Source organism: Crassostrea angulata, chromosome 4 (genome assembly GCF_025612915.1).
Source record: "Crassostrea angulata isolate pt1a10 chromosome 4, ASM2561291v2, whole genome shotgun sequence".
In the NCBI taxonomy this organism is placed as follows: domain Eukaryota; kingdom Metazoa; phylum Mollusca; class Bivalvia; order Ostreida; family Ostreidae; genus Magallana; species Magallana angulata.
The window spans coordinates 12582477-12605631 of record NC_069114.1 but is presented as its reverse complement, the minus strand read 5'-3'; the positions used below and the strand labels follow the sequence as shown (position 1 = coordinate 12605631).

General features: G+C 34.6%; 1 protein-coding gene across 1 annotated transcript; it reads right to left on the bottom strand.

The window, feature by feature from the left end:
- Nucleotides 1-131: 131 nt before the first annotated feature.
- Nucleotides 132-23131, bottom strand: LOC128180765 (WD repeat-containing protein 11-like). Its single transcript, XM_052848918.1, has 29 exons — nt 22938-23131; nt 21733-21802; nt 21054-21095; nt 20462-20615; nt 20150-20323; nt 19487-19588; nt 18999-19110; nt 18369-18549; nt 17815-17938; nt 16484-16671; nt 15720-15993; nt 15308-15392; nt 14591-14697; nt 13499-13571; nt 11995-12252; nt 11103-11229; nt 9632-9738; nt 9346-9466; nt 8897-9065; nt 8399-8567; nt 7885-7950; nt 7504-7588; nt 6476-6670; nt 5603-5769; nt 4305-4399; nt 3904-4001; nt 3370-3450; nt 1681-1825; nt 132-1328 (listed from the first exon to the last, which is right to left on the bottom strand). Exons 1-29 carry the CDS (start codon nt 23030-23032, stop codon nt 1186-1188), a joined length of 3807 nt encoding a protein of 1268 aa, XP_052704878.1. The 5' UTR covers nt 23033-23131; the 3' UTR covers nt 132-1185.
- Between the last annotated feature and the right edge of the window lie 24 nt (nt 23132-23155).

The window sequence follows — 23155 nt, the reverse complement described above, 5'->3', positions numbered from 1 at the left end:
GACTCCCACCAGACTAACCGGATGTGCCTTAGACAAAGGAATAACAACCTTGGTATTGTATACTTAAGCTCAACATTTATTCTTCATCAGATAGATAAATAAAGCATAAATTAAATCTAACAAAACTATGGATGTAGTGTTCATTTTTACGTCATTACATTTTAGTTTAGAATTTTCGTCATTATGACACATGACTTAGTTTATACCCAAACTTTCCCCTACTCTTTATTTGAATGAAATAACAAAAACATACATGATAAATCTACAGAATGAATATTGATGGTATATTACATGAAGTTAACACATTATTCTAAACATGTACATGGAATACATTTCAGATCAGTTTTATGAATTATCATAGCATCAGATTTTCGCAATCTCTTAAGCATGTTGCAATTAACATAACCAAGAACATTGCAGTCTAACCGAGTAGATTATCTTACCTGTAACAATTAATTGAAATAGATAATACTTTACTACATGTAGAATTACAAGTAATTAACTGGAATTTATGATGGAACCTATGTTTCACACTGCATTGTTTTTAGTTCAGGAAGTACGCAGCATTTTACAAACTTGTATTTCAAAAAAATTTCCTATAATATTAACCTTATACATGTATATTCAAATATCGGCTTTTTCATCATGTTGACTAAATACATTGATAATTAAGCCCTCCCCTGGTCTTTAGTAAGTTAGATGTAACTAAACAAAACAAAAGAAATATAGTATTCTTACAGTTTCTATAATATATTATAACCAGGTATATTAACTTACAAAATCATTAGCAATACAATGATATCAGTAATTTAAGATAGCCACTAATATCATTTATTTCAAATAATAATTTAAACAGAAATGGTAATGAAAATGAATAAATAACATTACGTAAATGATCAAGTAAATAAACGTATAACTATAAATTCATAAATTTAAAATACAAGTAAATCAAATATACCATAACAATGTGTTATCTGCAATTAAAGTTCATAGCAAGAAAGTGATTTACATGTACCATAAATAAAATCCCATCATTTCACTTCTTCATCACTTACAGTTTGCACTTTACAGAGTATTCTCTCCATCTCTGTCAGTCAACACATGTACACTCATTTCATTCACTCTCCTTCTGTGAAAACTCATACACATCATGTCTTTCCAATCAGTCACAGATATGATAATTATTCAGGTAAAGAGAATGCGGACTTCCTCTTTGAATTGCCTCCCCTTATCGCCGGCTTTCTGGCAGTAGAACTCGGCAGGTGCCCTCAGTCCTAGGTTGGCCAGTAGACGGGCGTATTCCAGGTAAACGGCCTCCACCAGTGACACTGTAAACACACACAGATAGAAATAGATAACTGTGTATGCATGCTCAATATAAAACTACATTGAATAGAACTTAAATTTGATTGATAATTAAGCCCCCCACCCTTTCCTCTTAGTTATCTCACCTTTTAATGAATGCAGAACAGTCCATCATACATAAAACACACAAGCCATTAATTATCAGTGATTTGATACATATACAATATCAAAAGGGCTTTGATACATAATATCATCAGGGCTATGATACAAAATATCATCAGGGCTATGATACAAAATATTATCAGGGCTTTCAAATACATATTAATATTATCTGGACTTTGATACGTCAGGCCACTTTCTGGCTTTGATACCTACCATTATCTGGGCTTTGGTCCAAGAGTCCAAATTCCCCCAGTGCTGCAGTGAAGCAGGCTGCCCTGTTAAACTGACGCATTCCATACAACATCTCCAGAACCTTAGAAAACTGGCCCAGAGACAGCATCACTAGCAGGGCCTTGCTCTGAAAATCATAAACAAGCAATCATTTTCTTGATTGTTCACTGTCAGTGAGTGATTAATCATGTAAATACTACGTAACCTCAAGAATACTGGGGTATTTCAGTGTTAAATATATGGTAATTGAGTCTACACTATTTCTTTCTCTTCTTTTTGTTGTCCTAACTATTTTTGGAAAATATATTTAAAATTTTTTGAGTTGAATAAAAGAAAAATTGGCTTTTATTATCAAAGTGAGTGTAATTTCATTGATTTAGAATGTAACTTGATTCAAATTACAAGTCTAGCCTAATAGACACACATTACAATCTATTAATTACATATTCACAAAATTTCTAAACTAACATTTCTATTAAAACATTGATGAAAGATGAAATATCAGTTAAATTCTAATTTTTTTATTCTCTGTGATCAGCTTTTATTTTGATCACAAATGCACATAAAATTAGTGATATTGCAATTGATGGATTGACTTAAAATTTGTCAATAAAAATTTACAAAAATAGATAAAACTTTAGTAAAATAAATGAACTGCATGTGCTTCTTGAAATTCACAGATATATATTTACATCTACCAAATATCATACCCTCTATTTCTTACGGAAACATATAGTTAATTCATAGCACTATAGAAACAGCCAGATTGAAATCTACACGCCCTGTTTATTGATTGGTGGAAATCTACAGCGGCTGAAGCTGACAAGAAAGTGACAGGACCAAACTTGACACGCCCAGTTTATCGATTGGTCGAGACCTACAACTACCTAGGAAAAATCACGAACTGCACGAAATGATCATGACGACGTCAGACCCAAGGTCTCACAGGAGACGATTTGGCTGTTTCTTTTAGTTAACGTACTTACATACATTAACAGTAATTAGTGAATTTTACTTACTTTTCATAATTAATTTATTAATTGGCTAAAAGAAAGATGTTAATATAAACAATAAAATGCTTTCTTTGATGATTCATTTGGGTAATGAAGGTAGCGATCATTGCAGAAAAAAATTACCAAAGAAAGCATTTTTTATTGTTTAAATGAATATTACATGGTTATGTATGCAATCATGCACATCTCTGAATCTTGAACATGAAAACTAATGTCTTTAATATCTAACTTCACTAGTTTGAAATAATATTACCGGTATTTCAAATCTTTAGCATATGTACCGGTACTTGTTTTCTAATGTCACTGAAGCATCACAGACTGCTTTAAAAAATTCTTAAGGTTCTAGTAAAGTCCTTTTATTATAGTGGACACTTTTATAGTATTACCTTCATTTTGGTTAAATCACTTATTCTAAGACCATGGCACCTGCTTTCTTGTTGACACTTGAGCATCACTTAATTTCAGGTTGAATTAGTTTTCTAATGCTCAATTCCCTGCTTTCTAGTTTAGGATCGAGTCTAATTTGGTCTTTTGTTTGAATGGGCTCTTTTTTATTTACCTGCTTTCTAGTTGACACTTGAGTCAGACTTATTTTTTGGTCAAATGAATCTTAAACATATTTCTAGCTGACACTTGAGGACACTTGAGCCTGACTTACTTTTTGGTTGACCTGTGTTCCACATAAGTGATCCACCCATCTTTTCATCACCTCACAGCAGTCAGTTTCAGTTAGAGTAGCCTACAATTTATAGTTATCAAAGCTAGACACGTTTGGAGACACTTTATTCCAAACAATTACTGTACATAAATTTATATCTACATGAAAAATGCATGCATATGTATTGCATCCTATTGACACATGCAAATACCGGTAACTTCTATTAGAATTTTCAAAAGACTTTTTATCCTCTAAAATATATTCTTCTGTCTTGATTTCAAATAAAAATTTAATACATGACATACAGTTCCATCTATTAAATTTGTCTGAGAATGAAGACGTTAAGATTATTTTTTTCAAAATTTCTTCTAACAAAATGCAAATTTCATGACTGTTTTGTAATTACATGCATTAATGTGCCATTACAAACAAGAACAACAAAACATCATAAGTCCCATCTAGAATTACAGTGTACACTGAATAATGTCCTCCACATGGCAGATATAGGTATAAACATGTAGTATGGTTATATACCTTAGCCAGCCAGACGGCCTGGTCCCATGCCCCATAGGTCTGGAGATATCGACAGGCGTCCATTCCTTTGTCAATCAGGCAAAGCAGCTGTACCCCCTCTGTGGATACAGACAGAGGCAATCATTATGTATCACCATCTCATAGAAATCATGATTGGAGGCTAGCAGTGTCACAAAATCAAAGGCCTGTTAAACAGATCTGAAGCAGGTGCTTGCAATTAAGTGCTGGCCACAATGCCACATCTTTACAACACAAACTTAGGCAAGTGCACACAATTTAAGCATCAGCTCTGCTGAACAGGCCTTTGATCTTATCATCTGTTGCCTTTCATTGAATAAGCATTACATGTATCTGAATTGTTTGTGATAAACAATAAAATGTACATGTATTTAAAAACCTACCCTTGATTTTTCCGTTAGCAATCAAGTTGGTGGCCACCAGTTTAATAGTGCTTTGTGAGACACCAGAAGATCTAATGCTGGCCACCAGGCAAGCTCTACAATAAATGTTTATATTCTTGTACAAAACCATCAGAGATATTCAAATATTATACTTTATTTATTTATGACATATGTGTTGCATACATATATTAGTTCATATTTAACTTATATCTCAATCATTTACCCAAGACAGTTGAAGCATCTTCATGTCATCTATCCAAAACAGTCTCAAGTTTGTGATATTTGTATCCAACTTTCTATCTCTGTTGTTTCAAATATCTTAGTCAATTATCTGTGACAGCTTGTCAATTATCTGTGACAGCTAGTCAATTATCTGTGACAGCTAGTCCATGAAGTATCATGAAAGGATTATATCTTGGTCAATTACCTGGAACACATTCCTTGTACCGTAATATCATTACATGTATCAAGTTATATCTCAGTCATATACTCGAGACAAGGACCATGTACTGTCTTGTATCATCATTTGGTTATACATGTATTTTGGACATTTATCTGAGACAGTCATTGTAAGATCATTGTTGGATTATATTACGGTCATTTACCTGAGACAGTCAGTGTAATATCATTGTTGGATTATATCTCGGTCATTTACCTGAGACAGTCGGTGTAAGATCATTGTTGGATTATATCTCGGTCATTTACCTGAGACAGTCGGTGTAAGATCATTGTGGGATTATATCTCGGCCATTTACCTGAGACAGTCAGTGTAAGATCATTGTTAGATTATATCTCGGTCATTTACCTGAGACAGTCCGTGTAGTATCATTGTTGGATTATATCTCTGTCATTTACCTGAGACAGTGTGGGTGTAGTATCATTGTTGGATTATATTACGGTCATTTACATGAGACAGTCAGTGAAGTATCATTGTTGAATTATATAACTTGGTCATTAACCTGAGACAGTCGGTTTAGTATTGTTGGATTACATCTCGGTCTTTTACTTGAGACAGTTTGTGTAGTTTGTTGGATTATATCTCGGTCATTTATCTGAGACAGTCAGTGCGATATCACTGTTGGATTATATCTCGGTCACTTACCTGAGACAGTTGGTGTAATATCATTGTTGGATTATATCTCGGTCATTTATCTGAGACAGTCCGTGTAGTATCATCGTTGGATTATATCTCGGTCATTTACCTGAGACAGTCGGTGTAGTATCATCATTGGATTACATCTCGGTCTTTTACTTGAGACAGTTTGCGTAGTTTGTTGGATTATATCCCGGTCTCTTACCTGAGACAGTCGGTGTAGTAAGTGTCATTCTCGGGCTCTGTCTCCAGCAGTAACTGTACAGCTCGGTCCGTCTCGCGTAACATGATGTAATTCTCAGCACATTTCTTGGTGTGTTCATATGTTACCCTTTTACTGTCATGAAGAGCTACACGGTCCAACTGATACAGCTGAAAATAGGTAAAAAATTTCACTTAAAGTAAGTCATACATTTAAAAGAACCAATACAGCTGTAAATAGGTGAAAAATTTCTCTTAAAATAAAGTTTGACATACGGTACATTTAAAAGAACCGATACAGCTGAAAAAAGGTAAAAAGTTTCTCTTAAAGTTTAACATATTACATTTAAAAGAACTGATACAGCTGAAAATAGGTAATACGTTTCTCTAAAAGTTCGACATTCATTTATAAGAACTGATGAAGCTGAAAATATGTGAAAAGTTTCTCTTAAAGTAAGAAATACATTTAAAAGAAATTTACTGGTAAACATGATTAAAAATTGTGAAATTTTAAAAAAAGATCAACTACTGATGTGCTTAATACAAAAATATCAACACAAGTCAAATTAAATTGCAACCACTCAGTCACTTCACTTTCCCAGACATGTAGTTGTTACCGTTTATCCAGGGTTTTTTTACATGACACATAATTTGCCAAAAGGGGAAATATGTAACATTTTTAATTTGCGTCAGTCATTTTTTGCAATTTGAAAATTTTGTGATAGAAAATAATACAGGATATAATTTCTGCTTATTCATAAATTTACTATTTAAAAAAAGATTGCGAAAAAAAGCAGAAATTAGATCATCGCAGAGATTTTCAGAAATACGTTACATAGATACTCAGTTGACTTTGACATCTGATCTTAATACAGACCTTAAAGCTGTCATTGTCACAAATTGTGTCAAAGTATCTCTCCAATGGCAAGTCTAGGAGGGACCACGCCCCCTGCTCTGACCCCTCCCCCTCGTCGGGACTGTCAAGCATCACAAGGTCATTGGTCTCCTTGTAGGAGGGTGTGGGAGGGACAAACTTGTCCTTCTCTGGTCCCAGCAGTAAATCCTTGTCTCCCTGAACAAAATCAGTAACCACTCAGTAGTACTGTATCAAAGTTAGCTTCATTTTAAACTCAGGGAGTAATACATAATTTGATTGGCTTTGAGATTCAAATTCAGAGAGTAACACATAATTTGATTAGGCTAAGGAGATAATTCTGAATCATACATGTTGGCCATTATTACATGTATAATAACTTACATCCAAACTCTATCAACCTGCATTTGTTTGGTTTAAATGTTATACACTTTTTCATTGTTTTTCAGCACAATTCATCTGGTTTTTCTTTACCTCAAACTTATTTATTAAAAAAAGCTCTCCTGCTAAAGGAGACTTATATGGTCTAAAAGTGGCCACCACCATTCATCCATCTTAATTAAGGTACCTCACTACACCTACATTTATACTTTTAAGACACTACGTCACAAGAAGGAGATTTAAATGTTTTGTTAAACTGTTTATATCGTTCATTTGGGTTGTATATCGTCCAAGCTCAGTGGTTAAAGTATTGGGCTTATTAACCGCAGATCATGAGATCGAATCTACCAGGAGCTTTGGTTCATGTTAACTGAATTAAATTTTTTAGAAATGTAATTTTTCATCCAAAATTGCACATTATTTTGCCTATTGTTAAATATTACTTATCCATTATGATATCTATCAAAATCAAGTAATTTTCTGCTGATTTGGGAAAATATTTCATGGTGTGGTGTGCCACCTTAAAGAGCTTTATAATTGTAATTTAGATTTAAAACAAAACCACCACTTGAATAGAATGAATTCAACCCTTTTGAATGTGGTTTGTTTGCCGATTTGTTAGGAAGGACCCAGGAAGAATCAAGTCTTACCTGAGATTTTGGGCTCCATTTGACTGCTCTTAGATAATACAAGGCCACAGTCCAAAACAAGAAATCTGATTCATCCCCAAATAACCTGTCAGTGAAAGGATAATGATCATACAAATTAACAAATATTCACTTTTTTAAATAATCGTATCAAAATACAATTAAGTACATTCACAAGCCTTCAAGAGCAAAATTTTGAGCTGTAACCCCTAATTGGCCGTAAAACCCAATTTGAAAACCATTCAATCAGATTTATACTGAAATTATTACATCTATAGTTTCCAGGATGAAATGACTCCAATTTTCAGTATTGACTTTTTTTTTTACATGTAATTTTTTATTACATGTAATCATAATACTTGTTTTGAATTCATCATGTCTTACTTGGCAAGCATTACACATCTTTCTGCTACTCCAAATCTGCAGCATGGAAGGTAATCCAAAATATCACTGTAAATAATGAAATACCAAATCATCACTGTAAAAATGAAATACCAATTGAACATATCACTGTAAATAATGTAATACCAAATTATCCTTGTAAAAAATAAAATTTACAGGCACTGATTAACTGAAAATGAGATAAATCTGTCTGTTGTATACCTACATATGTGTGACATTCACCTGTTCAGGACATAATCTGTTGTGTACCTTAAAAAGGTGTGACATTTACCTGTCCAGGAAATCTGTCTGTTGTGTACCTCATACAGGTGTGATATTTACCTGTCCAAGACCTTTACACAGGTGTTACGTTTACCTGTCCAGGAGATCTATCTGTCTGATGTTACCTCATACAGGTGTGATATTTACCTGTGCAGAACATCAATCTGTCTGTTGTAGACCTAACACAGGTGTGACATTTACCTGTCAAGGACCTTTACACAGGTGTGACTTTTACCTGTCCAGGAGATCTATCTGTCTGTTGAGTGTTGTCTGGAGATTCTGTTCCTCCTCTCTCAGCCCCTCCAGTTTGGGGGAGTACTCTTGATTCCAGGGCTGGTTCTGGAGGTGATACTTCATCATCAGTGACCCCTTGGGGGACAGAATGTAGGGATTGGCTACTTCATCTGCCAAGACATACACCAAAAACTTCACTCCAACAAAGGCTAAGAGGAATTATATAAAGTGATAGGTTTGATGTCTTAAATATTTATATTAAGTTTAATAGGTAAAAAATCAAAAGGATACATAGTCATAAGAAGTTCTCCAGTTATGTGGATGCTTATTATTAATACATTCTAGAAGATTTTCATTCCTAAATTGCTCCTTTCATTTCTTTTTGACAGTTTAGTTAGAGTTGATAATGTTCAGATAAATTGTTAAGATTAAAATGGTTCCACAGTACATGCTAAAGTGTACTTATTTTCAAGATTACTCCAACAGGTGTGGCTGTTACCTGGAAACTCGCGGTCCTCTATAGTACAGGAGCACGACTTGAGGGTCAGGTCAAACACCTGTATACAGCCCTCCGCGGTGGCCAGTACCGGCCGGTCAGATCCAGTCCAATCTGCATCCACCACCTTGGCAACGTCACGTGGACTCTTCATGGAACTCAGTAGCTCAGCCTATTTATTGTCAAGAATCTGATTTACATTTATTTTACCTTACAAAAATTATACATTTAATTAGTACATGTATGACCAAACTCTGTTAGCCTATATTAATTTTATATATTCAAATGTTCCTCATGAGATACATTACATGTACATGTACCAGTATATATGTGTACATTTAAGTACAGGTATATCCAAAGATTTCTGAATCAAGTAAACTTTGCCAAACCTATTTAATACTTATCAACATAATTTTGTTCTTATCAAAACTAAGCACTATTTTCAGTTTCACCTTTCCATCTTTTAAGTCCCAGATATCAAATCCATCTATGTACAAGATAAAGAACTTCATATTGCCTCGCCCCGGGGCGAAGCGGATCTTCTTGATCCAACCACGCCTTGTGGCCATAGTCCTGTTAAAGCAACCACAAAAATGAATTGAATAATGATATACATGTATATTAGAATTCAATTGACAACACAACTTGTGAGAAAAAAACTTACTGTTTGAAAGTGAGTGAAATGACGGAATAAAAGATGAACAAAGAAAGTGGATTTGTTGACAGGGTGATTTTTACCTCTGCGTTTTGTTTTTAAGATCCCAGACAGATAACTGTCCCTCACCATCACCGAATAAAATGAAGTCTCCTTTCCAGGCAATCCATGTAATGGTCCCCATTCCAGACTAATAACAGGAAAATACCCCCAAATTAGGTACATGTATTAAAAGATAATAACAGGTTTGAATAAAACACATAATTACAGTGACGGTCATAATGTTAATTACACTATACCAATCTCTTTTCAAAGGGTTAGTATTCATTATCCATAAATTGCAGCGACTGTGTTAAGAAAACAATAAGCAGGTAAAACATGATAACCATATAAAAATAATATCCCACAAACAAACTCAAACTTTAAGGTGGAATAACACACCTGGAAAAAGTCCCTCAAATTAACAGGAAATTTTTTGATAGTGAAAGATATAATTATAAATAAACTGTACAAATGTCAAATAAGCAAAAAATTTGCAGTTTGGGGATAAAAAATGAATAATTATCTAAAACGATTATTCCAGTAAGTAACAACAAAAGCCCCTGCGGGATTCAAACTTGGGATGTACGGATCACAAGTCCGACACTTTATCCACTCGGCTATAGAGTAAGTTACTTTTTTTTGTCCATAAAATCCTTTTAATAAAACGAAATGTTTCGATCAGCAGTCAGCCATTTTGCGATGATGTGTTATTCCACCTTAAGATAAACTCTGTATAAAAACTGTGAAATTCAAATCTTTTATTTTGGCGAGAAGAAACTCTCAAGAAATATCATGCAATTAAAGTTCACGCATATAAAAAGTGATTAACAATTTATACATGAAAACAAATTGTCATTTATCTTAAAATTTGAGTCTGACATTGAGAACTATATAAACAGTTTATAAATGTACATGAATTAAATGTAATTAAAGGTGTACAATACATGTACATACTGTATGTAGATGAAATAAGAAATAGTGATATTGTGGATTTTATATTTTTATTATAGGGTCCTACCACATAAGTTGATAAGGATGGAGAATTAGCCTGAAAATGGTGCACATGTTAACAAAAAAGTCATCACATTTTAATACAGTACAATGGGATATGGAATTCAAAAAATTATAAATGCATGTAGATGAAATCAATAGATGTCAATAACCCCCTTTTTCCTTAGGTGGACATTTATCAAGATGTATCATAAATATAGCATAAAGAGAGGAATTTTTCAATGGACAAATAATTATTACCTCTGAATTTCCCATTTTTGAAAAATCAGTATTAATGCTGCTTTTCTGCAAAATTAAACTTCTTAATAATCAGACAAAACAAAATGGTTTGGGGGGTGGGGGTGTTACGATAAAAATACTTATTATCAATAATTAACTTTTGATGCTGTGCTAAGTTATATAATGATTAGCAACTATCAACACACAGTGAAATCCATGTTAGCAATACATGTAGAGCACAATCAAAATGAATTTTTAGACTTGATGTGGGTCAATGCTTACCTCAGGAGGAACGCGACTGGCGTCAGAGAATCCTGAGCCCTCCACCACGAAGTGATAGAGTGTGCCCTCGGGGTCAGTGTACACAAAGTGTTCCTTGACCATCATCTTCTGGTTCACTTTGGACTCACTGCAGACAGAGAGAAAGGGAACAATTAATCCCGCAAGAGAGAGAGAGAGACAGACAGACAGACAGACAGACAAAACAGTTAATCAAACTGCAGACAAAGACAGAGAGAACAGTTAATCACACTGAAGAAAGAGAATTGAAAAAAATTATTACACTACAGAGAGAAAGAGAAAAGAATTTGACCACATTGCAGGGAGAAAGAGAGAGAGAAAAAAGTTAATCTCACTGCAGGTAGTATATTAAATACTTTAGCATTCTGCCAAAAGAGAAAGCAGGGGAAGAAAGTAAATCATATGAAAGAGAGGTAAAATAAAATTTATCACAATGCAGTTTTCCATTACTGAAAATTCATTACTGGAAATTTCTTATTTTATGTTAGTACTTAATTCCGCAACTTTCCTGTTTTGTATAAAATCGCTAGAATATAAATTGTAAGCTCCTATCTATATTTTAATTATTTTATATAGTTCAGACTGTCTAAAAATACAAGTGAGATTTTAAAATCTGCAAGGGTTGCTTGTTGTGAGTTTACAAGGATATTCATTCCTTATGTTTAATAAGGTCAAAAGTATTAAGAAACAACAATTCTACTTAGAGGGTTAAATTGTCAACTGTATGTATACTTTCAAAATTATTTTTTTTTATATCATTTATTTTTGAAATATTATTTACAGCAGAATGCAAGGAAATTTTTGTAAAAATAGATAAAATTGTGTCGGGATTAATTCAAAGCTTTGGGGAATCTCTTTCAGTGTGACCCCTCACCTCTCACTGGGCTCTGTGAGTGACGTAGTGGACACGCCCATCGAGTCTCCGCCCACCCCTGTCGACGCCTGCTGACCTCCTTCTTTCTCACTCGTGTGACTCATCATCTTTTTCTTCAGGGACTTCAGGCTGTGTGAGGGGGACCACTCCAGAGCTGTGGGGTGGGGCAGGGACTTCCCTGTCTCCCTCAGCATGGTCAGTGTCTGGAGGTCCCACAGTTCCAAGGGCTTGTCCTTGAAGCCCACTATAAAGTACTGTCTGTAAAACAATAGCAGCTATTTAAGGTCAGTAGCGGGTTTAAAATTTTGCGCCTTCGGCGCAGGGTATTGCGCATTACTGTCGTAAAACGCAAATGTAAAGTAAAATGTTCAAATATACAGGTTATCATATAACGTTTTTATGTTAAAAAAATGACTTATCAAAAAATTATATTTAGTAAAAAGAATCGTTAGAATAAGCTCAGAAGTAGTTTAATCATCTCGCCGCTTCTTCAAAGTCGACGTTATTGTCGTCGGAATCAACGTCTTACGATGACGTCAGTTGATACTCTGACGTAACAATTGACAAAAATAAACGTTTTGTACTTTCTATTGCAGCGTCAATAATTAAAATCAAAACTATAATTTGCAAAATAAAAACATACACGCGATCCACGCGATCCTTCTACGTTCTGTGTGAGTGGAAAGGTATTTTTCTTCTATTACAAAAAAATTGAATTTGATTCGTACACATCCTTTTTTTTTATATACATTTCTATATGTAAAATGGCTGGCACTGCACTTTTATAGGATCAAACTATGAGGGCGGATAGCATAAAAACCATCCAGTCAATTTCGTTTTAATTTGGCAAAAAGTTTACTTATACATGTACGTTAACCTTTCATCGCTGAAAATTACAAGAAAAACGTATGTTTGTAATTTTTTAAATATAAAATTGAAAATGAAAATCCTCATTTTCCTATATCATTAATCCTATATAGAATGTCGGTGATGAATCGGACATACGACCAAAATTTGAGCGCGGCAAACAGATAAACTATCCTATCAATTTACTTTATATTTTGCACATAGTTTTCTCATGAGTTGGCATTTCACTGTAAAAAAATTAAAGGAAATCGTATGTTTGAAACATTCTCCCCCGAGACTCCTTAAAATGTGTATAGAAGGAATGACAGTGTTAATCTATGGATTCACAATATCTGAATTAAGGTAAATAAACTTTTATTTGCATGTGAGAAAATCCACAATTATTGTTATTCACAATTTTTGTTAGAATATTATCTAGAAATAATCAATGAAAGCATTTAACATGTACATTTGTAGCTTAAAAATTTGTTGGCATAGCTTTGAAAATTACATGACCCTCACTGATGATGTGTCCTATTATCAGGTCACGTTCATTTACTTGTACATGTAAAAATTCAGAGATAAGCATGTACAATGTAACTCACAAATCTTCATAATTTTACTCTTATCAATTCCCAGCAGATCATGTTGGCCTTACTTGAGACAGGACACCCTCAGAATTTCTATGGGGGACTCCTGGTCTCTATTGGCCCTCACTGGCTTCACTTTTCCTGTAAATACAATTATAAAATGGATTAGAACTGTCTATTTTTTTAAAGAAACAAATTGATTATGTAGTCATGATACCCTGTATTCTACACAAAAAATATTCAACTACATACTAGACCTTCCTAGATAAAGAATATTTTAAATAGTTGTTATGGCAGAAAGGAAGGCGGATGGGGTTTTTGATGAATAATAGGTTAGTTTTCAAGTAGACAGGTTTACTGGAATAGATGGGGTTATTGAGGAATAGATAGGTGCTTACCAGTAGACAGGTCTAGTGGAATATATGGGGTTATTGAGGATTAGGTAGGCACTTACCAGTAGACATATCTACTGGAATAGATGGGGTTATTGAGGAATAGATAGGCACTTACCAGTAGACATGTCTACTGGAATAGATGGGGTTATTGAGGATTAGGTAGACACTCAACAGTAGACAGGTCTACTGGAATAGATGGGATTATTGAGGATTAGGTAGACACTCAACAGTAGACAGGTCTACTGGAATAGATGGGGTTATTGAGGAACAGATAGGCGCTAACCATTAGACAGGTCTACTAGAATAGATGGGGTTATTGAGGATTAGGTAGGCGCTTACCAGTAGACAGGTCTACTGGATTAGATGGGGTTTATGAGGATTAGGAAGGCACTTACCAGTAGACAGGTCTACTGGAATAGATGGGGTTATTGAGGAATAGATAGGCGCTAACCAGTAGACATGTCTACTGGAATAGATGGGGTTATTGGGAATAGATAGGCGCTTACCAGTAGACAGGTCTACTGGAAAAGATGGGGCTATTGAGGATTAGATAAACACCCACTGGAAGTCATGTCTACTAGAATACTGAGGAATAGATAGACACTCAATTGTAGACAGGTACATTAGAATGTTGAGGAATAGATAGACACTTACCAGTAAAAAGATCTACTGGAATAGATGGGTTATTGAGGAATAGGTAGACCCTAACCAGTAGACAGGTCTACTAGAATAGTTGAGATTATTCAGGAATAGATAGACACTCACCGGTAGACAGGTCGACATACATGAGATCGTTCTTGACCAGACCACTGGTCCCTGCTGATGGGTAGGAGTAGGACAGGAAGGACTTCAGACTGCACCACTCTATCCCTCTGTAAAAACCACAAATATCTGTTAATCTATATAATCACAATCTATACAGCTTTTGTAATATGTATTTCTATCTAAATATAATAGAACTGTTGTATACTGAACAATATACTGAGGCTTGTTCTTCAGAGAGAGCACTCGTGAGTGCTCACCAGATTTTCTGTTGCGGGTATAGGGAATTTTGGAGGCACTCGTGAGCGCTTGCTCTGTTGAAGATGCCTCAAGTGACTGCTACAGATGGACAGACAGACAGACTGACTTATAATGGACAAACAGACAGACAGAAAGATGGATGGTCAGAGACAGATGGACAGACATACGGACAAACACAGGGTACATTCTGAGATTTTTGCTATCTGTTCATTGTGGGGAATGAAGTCTTGGTACAAAAAATCATTATGAATTTTTCTGTTGGTATATTAAGAACTTGTGTTAATTTCTTGTCTGTTTACTATGGGCACCACATTCGTAAGTACAAATGGACAGACGGACTTATAATGGACAAACAGACAGACAGAAAGATGGATGGATGGATGGTTTTATACTTGTAATGGGCATACGGACAGACAAATGGACAGGCACATAGACAGAAAGATGGACATATGGACAGACCTGACAGTCCCTGTGTGAACACTGTACTCCTTTACAATCAGCCCACTCGAAATGTTGATGATCTGTACAACTCCTGTAGAACTACCTAATAATGAAAACAACCAAAGTCATACACATGTATCAGTTCTATTAAACTATAACAAATGCATGATAACTAAATTTAGAATAAACTCATACATTGTATAGGTAGGAACATTAATTATTGAAGTTTATAAGCTTAAGAGGCTCCTGCAAATCTTGCAAATATTTCTCTCATGTGAATTAAAGGTGATTTAGTATAAAGAAAATCACGGTATAAGCAAAAATACTGACCAACATATATCTCAGTACATACTGAAACTACAGTGAAAACTGATTCAAAGAAGAGACATGTATATGATCTGTGCTCTAACTCTAAGTATGTACTACATACCGACAGCAATGAGTGGTTCGTACACACTCCAGTTCTTAGTGGTGAGTGGGGGACACATGCGTAGACAAGTAACAGGGGACACCACTCCGTTCAGGAGACCAGTGATCACAAACTTCAGGGCCGCCGCACGACCTTTCAGCACTGAGGGGTGGTCTGGATTTACCACAGGCAGTTGACCAATCATATCAGAGAGTGAGATTTTGGGAGGAGGAACATCAGACACCACGGGGAACTTTAATTTCTTATCAGAAGCTGGTCCTGGCTCAGAGTCAATCTGTAATGTCAGTTGTACATGTATATCATAAACATTCTCATTTATAGGTTTAATTTATATTATTTATATTTTAGCTCAACTTCTAATCTATGTCTTGATGTTTCTGTATGCTTTATAGCAGGAAATTTACACTCGGAGATGTTTTCCTAAAGTATTAATTCACAGATCTAAATCAAAAGTTCCACAAAGTCAACACTCAGTTAAAAAAATCTCAAAATCTGATGAAAATATTAAAGCTGACGAAATTCAAATGTTTTTCCATCTTGTTCATGGCCAATCAAACTTGAGGCATAGATGTAGGGTTAATTTAAGTATCCATAATTACTGATTTCATTTTTGTTTTGTTTTTGGTTTGGGTTTTTTTTTTTTTGGGGGGGGGGGGGGGGGGGGTTTGGGGGGGGGGGGGGGAAGTGTCTTATCAAAAGATTGTTTAAAAGAAACCCTAGCTGACTTTGAACACAAGAAATACATGTAGAATGGTTTCACTCACTCCGCCGCTCAGAAGCATCATATCCCAGAATACAATGCGGCTGTCCGTCACCACCAACCCCACAGATTTCTCTGACACGGGACAACAAGCCATGCTGGATACTCGGCTGTGTCGCGTCACCCTCATTCCGTCTGACTGACATCTGAGGTCATAGGTCACATCCATGGAAATAGGGGGCGGGGAATCATCTGTTTTATTAATTTAAAAAATGTTCAGGCCAAAAAAAAAAAATTTTTAATTTATCACGTTACAAATTATAAATATTATGGGAAGATACAGCAGAATTCTATAAACTGTGGTACCATCAATATTCTTGAACATCAATTTTCCTTGATTTAATGAAAAGTACAGTTTCAAGGATATGTAAATTCCAGGACAATGATTCTATCAATACAATAGGTTATTGGAAATTGCACTTCAATGAACATTTAATTTTGTTGATCAACTTTATAACAAAGAATCCATGAAAATTAGAACTGAATTCAATGAACATTGATGAATTCACAGTACCGGTAGATGTGACAAATTAATTTAATATCCATAAAACACTGAAAAGCATCCCCTGTGAAATTTAAATTCTTCCTTTGATTTTATACTGACAGTTCTGAAGAATAAATTACAATTATAAAAGTTCATCATTTGCAATTTTCTATTCTTGCAATTTGATACATATCAACAGAATCGGAGAATATAGTACTTGCTTAAAAAAGGAATCAACAATATTCATTCTTTAATTATATTGCAAGAATTGCAATTTTTAAAAAAGTTTTTAACTAAAATCCCCCTTTCAACACTGTAAATTCCTAATTAAACGCGAGGAATTAATATTCGCGTAAAATCGCGAGAAGCCCGTCTCGCGAATTTTAAAATCTCGCTTTTAATTTTTAGACATATGTAAACTACATAAAACTATAATAAAATTTCGGCATTCGCGATTTTATGTTCTCGCGATTTGATGAAAACCCGTTGAACCGCGGAATTAAGTACTCGCGTAAAATAAGGAATCTACAGTATTACAATTAAATTAATAAATGTGACAGCTACTAGTGTCTGAAAACTTAATAAAAATCTTATCCCTTAACATAGCCGAGTAAAATCACTAGAGAACAATATCACACTCTAGTATATACATCTCAGAGATACAAAAAGCAGATCAGATTTTTAAAAATTGCGCGAAAAAAAACCCCATACAATGACCAAATCAAGTAGATCATAAGAAATTTAGATCATATTTAATGACCTGCCAACATAACTTGTGCTATTGTGCCTTGATTACTGGAAATAAAACAAGAATCAGAAATGTCATCACATATTCAAAATAATTGACCCACCAAATGCCCCATGTCCCTCCGAGGCTGGGGTTGTGATGGCGTTGGTCTTTCTACGGATCCTGGCCGACACACTCCCATTCTCATGCAGACACAACAAGACATCTCGCTGTCTGAAGGATACAACCTGTGGACAGAAATATCATGGAACAACCATCTTTTTCTGTTTTCATTACAGTAAATAAATACTGGCTATCTTCCCTCCCACAGCATTAAATCTTATACCTAAATCATTATAAAATGAACAGAATTAAACATTAATTCCAACCAGAAAATGAGTTGAAAATAAACAAATCAATACATTTGCATGGATATCAATCCATAACTGAATAAATAAAAAAAATCTGATTTTGAAATAGGTACTGGTAATAAAATATCTGTCAATTTGAACATATTTTTATGGTATTAAAATACATTTTTAATTTTTTGTGGACCAATAATCAGAATTGGGCACAAGTTCAGACACTTTGACCTCCCTAACTGTCCCTAAACAGTAATGTTATTTAGCGTTTTCAGTCACTGTCAGTGTGTTTCAGTGAGATGATTTTCCCTCTGACCTGCACAAAGGGTGAGCCGGCCCTCTCTATGGGGATAATCCCCACGGTCTGGTTAATCTCCAGGTCCAGGATTAGTATCTCCCTGGTGTACACTAGCACTAGGTGGTGGCGACAGGACTGGTGGTACAACAGCTGGATACAGTCGTTCAGCATCACCTGGTCGGAGTCTTCCTTAGTGCTCCTAGTACAAAAAGATATAGTGTTTATACTAAGTTATTGTCTGGTGTAACTTACAGTGGATCTCTCATTGTAAAAAAAGAAATACATTACAGTTAAGTAACGTTCTGATATAACTTATCTAGTTCCAGGTACGAAAAGAAAAACAGCCAAGTACCGGGTAAATAATTTTGGTCAGAGCGTGATCATGCCCCAACCAATATTATCACCTCATAATACTCAAAGAATAATTCCTTATTCTCTAAGTAGTAATCAATACAGCTCGTAGGCAAAAGAAAATATTGAATTTCGTGGTACAAAATGAAAAGTCATTTAGACATTGATTTCATAAATCATAGCAAGTATATTCTATAAAATGATGTGCACTGTAAGAATATATACATGCATGATAAAAGTAAAGACTAGTGAAAATCTTTATTGTTATTAATGCATGATAAAAGTTCTGGTTCTCACTTTTTACTGGTTCCCTCTCCTACCAGAATTTTACTCATTCTCTCTGCCAGGTTTTTAGATGCAGCCTTTTTTTCAATGCTACTAGTAGATCCATCTGTTTTTAAGTTTGTTGCTGCCATGAAAATATCATTCATTTATATTAATCAATCTTGAAGAAGAATAAACACAATGTTACATTGCTTCTCTGTATGTACATTTTTTCAAAGTACATCCTAGAAATATTTAGTTAAACAGAAGAATACTTCGCGCTGTTTTTTTTTTTAACACAGATATTAATATCTGCAGTTTGATTAAAAATTCACAGAACTGTATATACATGCAAGGTTATTTTTTCCAAGAGGTTTTTTTTTGGCCCTTTACATTTGCATACAACGAACACCGTTATTCAAATTTTTTGACAACAAGGGCAAAAGGGGCAAAAATAAAACAGGGACGAATATTTCCCTGTGTACAGTATTTGAAGAAGATATAATATCCTCATAATTTACCTGAACTGGAGGGACTAGAAATGAAGAACTTTTTGCCATTGCTGGAGGGGGTCTTGGTGACCGAGAAGTCATCGATGAACACAATGCAATCTGAACCAAGGACTGAATGAAAAATAACTCTATATTAATTTGTACATATAATGTGAATTACGGTAATAGCATGTTTCATAAAAATCTTTTTATCAAAAAGGCTTTTTAAGAGCCTGTGGTTAAACTTGAAAAAAAAAAACAACCTTATATGGAGGATATTATGATATAATAATATACTTTTCTTATACAATGTAACAAAATAGAAATTATTTAATACAAAAAACACTTTTGAATTTTGAAAATTCCTTTTTCTAAGCAGCTCCTTGTAAAAAATAAAGCAGTACGTCCTATAGTCGGTCTGTGGAAAAGGTTGAAGTTAAAGAAATTTATCTCTAACTTGTTTTTCAAGGCAAAAATTGCAAATTATAATGTCACAGACAGGTATTTTATTTTTATATTTATAGTACATGTACCGTTAATATTTTTAAAGGGGAACAATTCAGTTTTCAATATTTGAAAAAACTTAGAAGTGTCCCTTCTTTATGGTAATAAAATAAATAAATTAATATATGTCAGCAAGTAGTAATGCCAGATAATCAAAACATTAATTTTGTTGCCCGTGCATGGCCTTACATGCAACATTTTTGGAGTTGAAAGGATCAAAGGAGAACGAGAGAAGAGGCTCGGTGTAGGACTTCTTCCAGAGTTTGGTTCCCGTGTCCGCGTTCCAGAGAACCAGAGAATACGGAGGATGAAGAGCCACCAAAAGGTCATGGGAGGCATCCTGATAGGTCAACCACTCCAAGTCTGAAAAAGTCAAAACCTCAAGGTTAGGTCAAGGTCATTCATGGAATTGTAAGTTTTAAATTATAGAAATCAATACATGTACAACAAACATTTTTTTGAAAGAATGAAGTCTGCCGATAAAGAGGTTTTGTCTTTCACCTTGTATTGGTTTTGTTCCTTCCGAGAACTCAGCTTTAGCCACTCCCGCCGACACGTCCCACACTATAATTACCCCGTTGGAGTCCCAGGAGGCCAGTCGAAGGGAGTAAGGATTGCCCAAATCGTGGTGATAGTTTTCCTTTGCCCACTTCACCTATAAAATGAAATCAAAAATAAAACTCAAGCTATCAACAGACAGCTAAAATTTATAATTATATGACTGCTATACAATACTCTTTATCTTTAAACCTCTATTACATGTGGATTGAACTTTTTATCATGAACTTTTGATATATACAGTAAAAGTTTATTTACATAAATATGTAAATTAACACACTTAAAATTTAGCACACTGTCAGTCTTTCTCTCTAATTGATTAATTGGCAACAAAGTACTGTATGTTCAATATGCCAGCTGGGGAAAAAAGCAAGATGGCGAAAGAGACAACAGTTACTACATGTACAAGTAGAAAATAAGATATACTGGTGCAGATAAAATGATATGCAAGACGATATTTGTTATATTCCTCACACCTGGACTTCATCAGGAAGAGTTTTTAGATATGGAGATATTATTATATATTGTGAATTACCTTGACAACATTTCCTTTATGTTTAGCAAGCACCTGTAACACCTGAAATAATCAATAAAGAAACCCTTGTATTTATAACTTCCTGTCAGGCCTTAACAAATTTGTTTGTTTACTGTTACTGAAATGACCCTTTTTTAATTATCAACCCTTTCATTTTGTTTTTATGTAAACAAAAGAGAACATGAGAAAATAAAGAGAAGCATTTATACTGTCAGTGTAAGATGTAAATAAGGCTGAAATATCAAACTGCTGTGACAAAATATTTCCTTCAATGGATGAATAAATAGTGTGCATGACTTGTGTTTACATATCCATTTTCTTTGTAAAAAATATTGAGAATAATTAGGCCCATGTTATTAATTAATATTCAGAATAATAATCTACATGCAGTCTGATTAAAATACAGATATCTACATAGGTGCACAGTGCAGAGCTGTGCATTTATGTAGATATCTGTATTTTAATCAAATTGCATCTACATCTAGCTTGATCTAAAAGGCAGTTTTTAGTTTTTTACAATAGAAGAGTTACTAACATATGAAAAAAATATATATGAATGAATTGATAATCTTTGTTTCTTTTGATCAAAGGTTCTGTAAGTAAATCTGAATTTCAAGTACATGTAATATGGAATTTATCTATGGAGGTGACTTACAGGACAACAAATCTGTTTTCTAACCTGAATTGTTTTGGGGTCAACAACCACAACAAACCCGTGGCATCCATAGGACAGCAACCCTTGCCAGCCCCTACAAAATATGTCAAGCAATTTGCATAGTTTCAAGGTTCTTTATTAAAGTAATGAAGGAAAGATTCAAGTTTTGAATGATGCCATTTAATATTGTATATTACAGGATTTATCTCAAACATGCATTCATACTACATTTCACACTATTAATAAAATGTTGTTAAAATAATACATATGTAACACTCGGGCATTTGTGATGGTCAGACCGGTTTGAATAATAAAATGATAGAATTTCAGGGGGCCCCGCTCGAATCCCAGTCTGGCCTATCATTATTTCTCCCATCCAATTGCCAAGATAACCCCTGGGACTGACAGGTTAGTCAATCACCCTCCTCCCGGGGAAAGGATGGGGATGGTGATATTCAAGGGCGGAGATCATTTAATAGAGAGGAAAGTGATAGTCAGACTAGTTCAAAGACAGTTCGGTTGGTAGGGCACCTGTCTAGAGATTCAGAGAGCCCTTCGGTCCAAATTCAAGTCTGGCATATCATTATTTCTCTAATTTCATTACACATTTATATGTCTAGGATCAATTAAGTATTAACAGGTGCAATTAAAGGAAGATTTTGAAGATTGTAAATGAAAAGGTTATTAAAGAGAAAGACAATCTGACAATTTATTTATTGTGCGAAAAAATGTTTACAACGATTTTCTGATCATGACAACTACCCTGTGATAAAATAGATAGTCACCCTAGCAACTTAATGGACATCAGTTTGATCGAAATAATGAGTATCCAGGTCTAATCATAAGTCATACTCTAAAGAAAAGTATTGTAATAGGAAAGGAGAAATATTGAAAACATATGGCTGGACCAGGAATCAAACCGTGGACCCCTGTAACTCTAGTCAGGAGCTCTACCACTGAGCTACTCAGGCCGATATCCACAGTCTATACAACCTTAATTACTACAGTATTATTTAATAACAAAATTCTTCTCTTAAATATCATCATATATTATATATCGTCTCGACAACGGCAGTTTATATTGTCATCAATAGCAAAACGTTATCAGACCATCAACGCTTTCTACAAATAGCCAGTTTGTTCTTTCTCATACTGCATGCTTTGTAGCAACAATGGGAATTGACCGAGGAAATTCGAGATGTCAACAAAACTTTTCCCTCTGCCCTTACCAGTCCGAAGCGCCTTTGTTCTGAGCGTGGAGAGCTCCTGTGATTACTTTTGGTGACAACTTCATGTTAACATGTCTCTTGATGTCGTGAAGCATGAGTGATATTCGCCTGTTTCATTTCATACTTTTCTTCTCCAGCTTGTGGACTAGATTGGGGATGTCTGCCAGCTAATCATTTCCGGAAACAACCTTTCACGGAACTTATTTTGTATTTAGAAT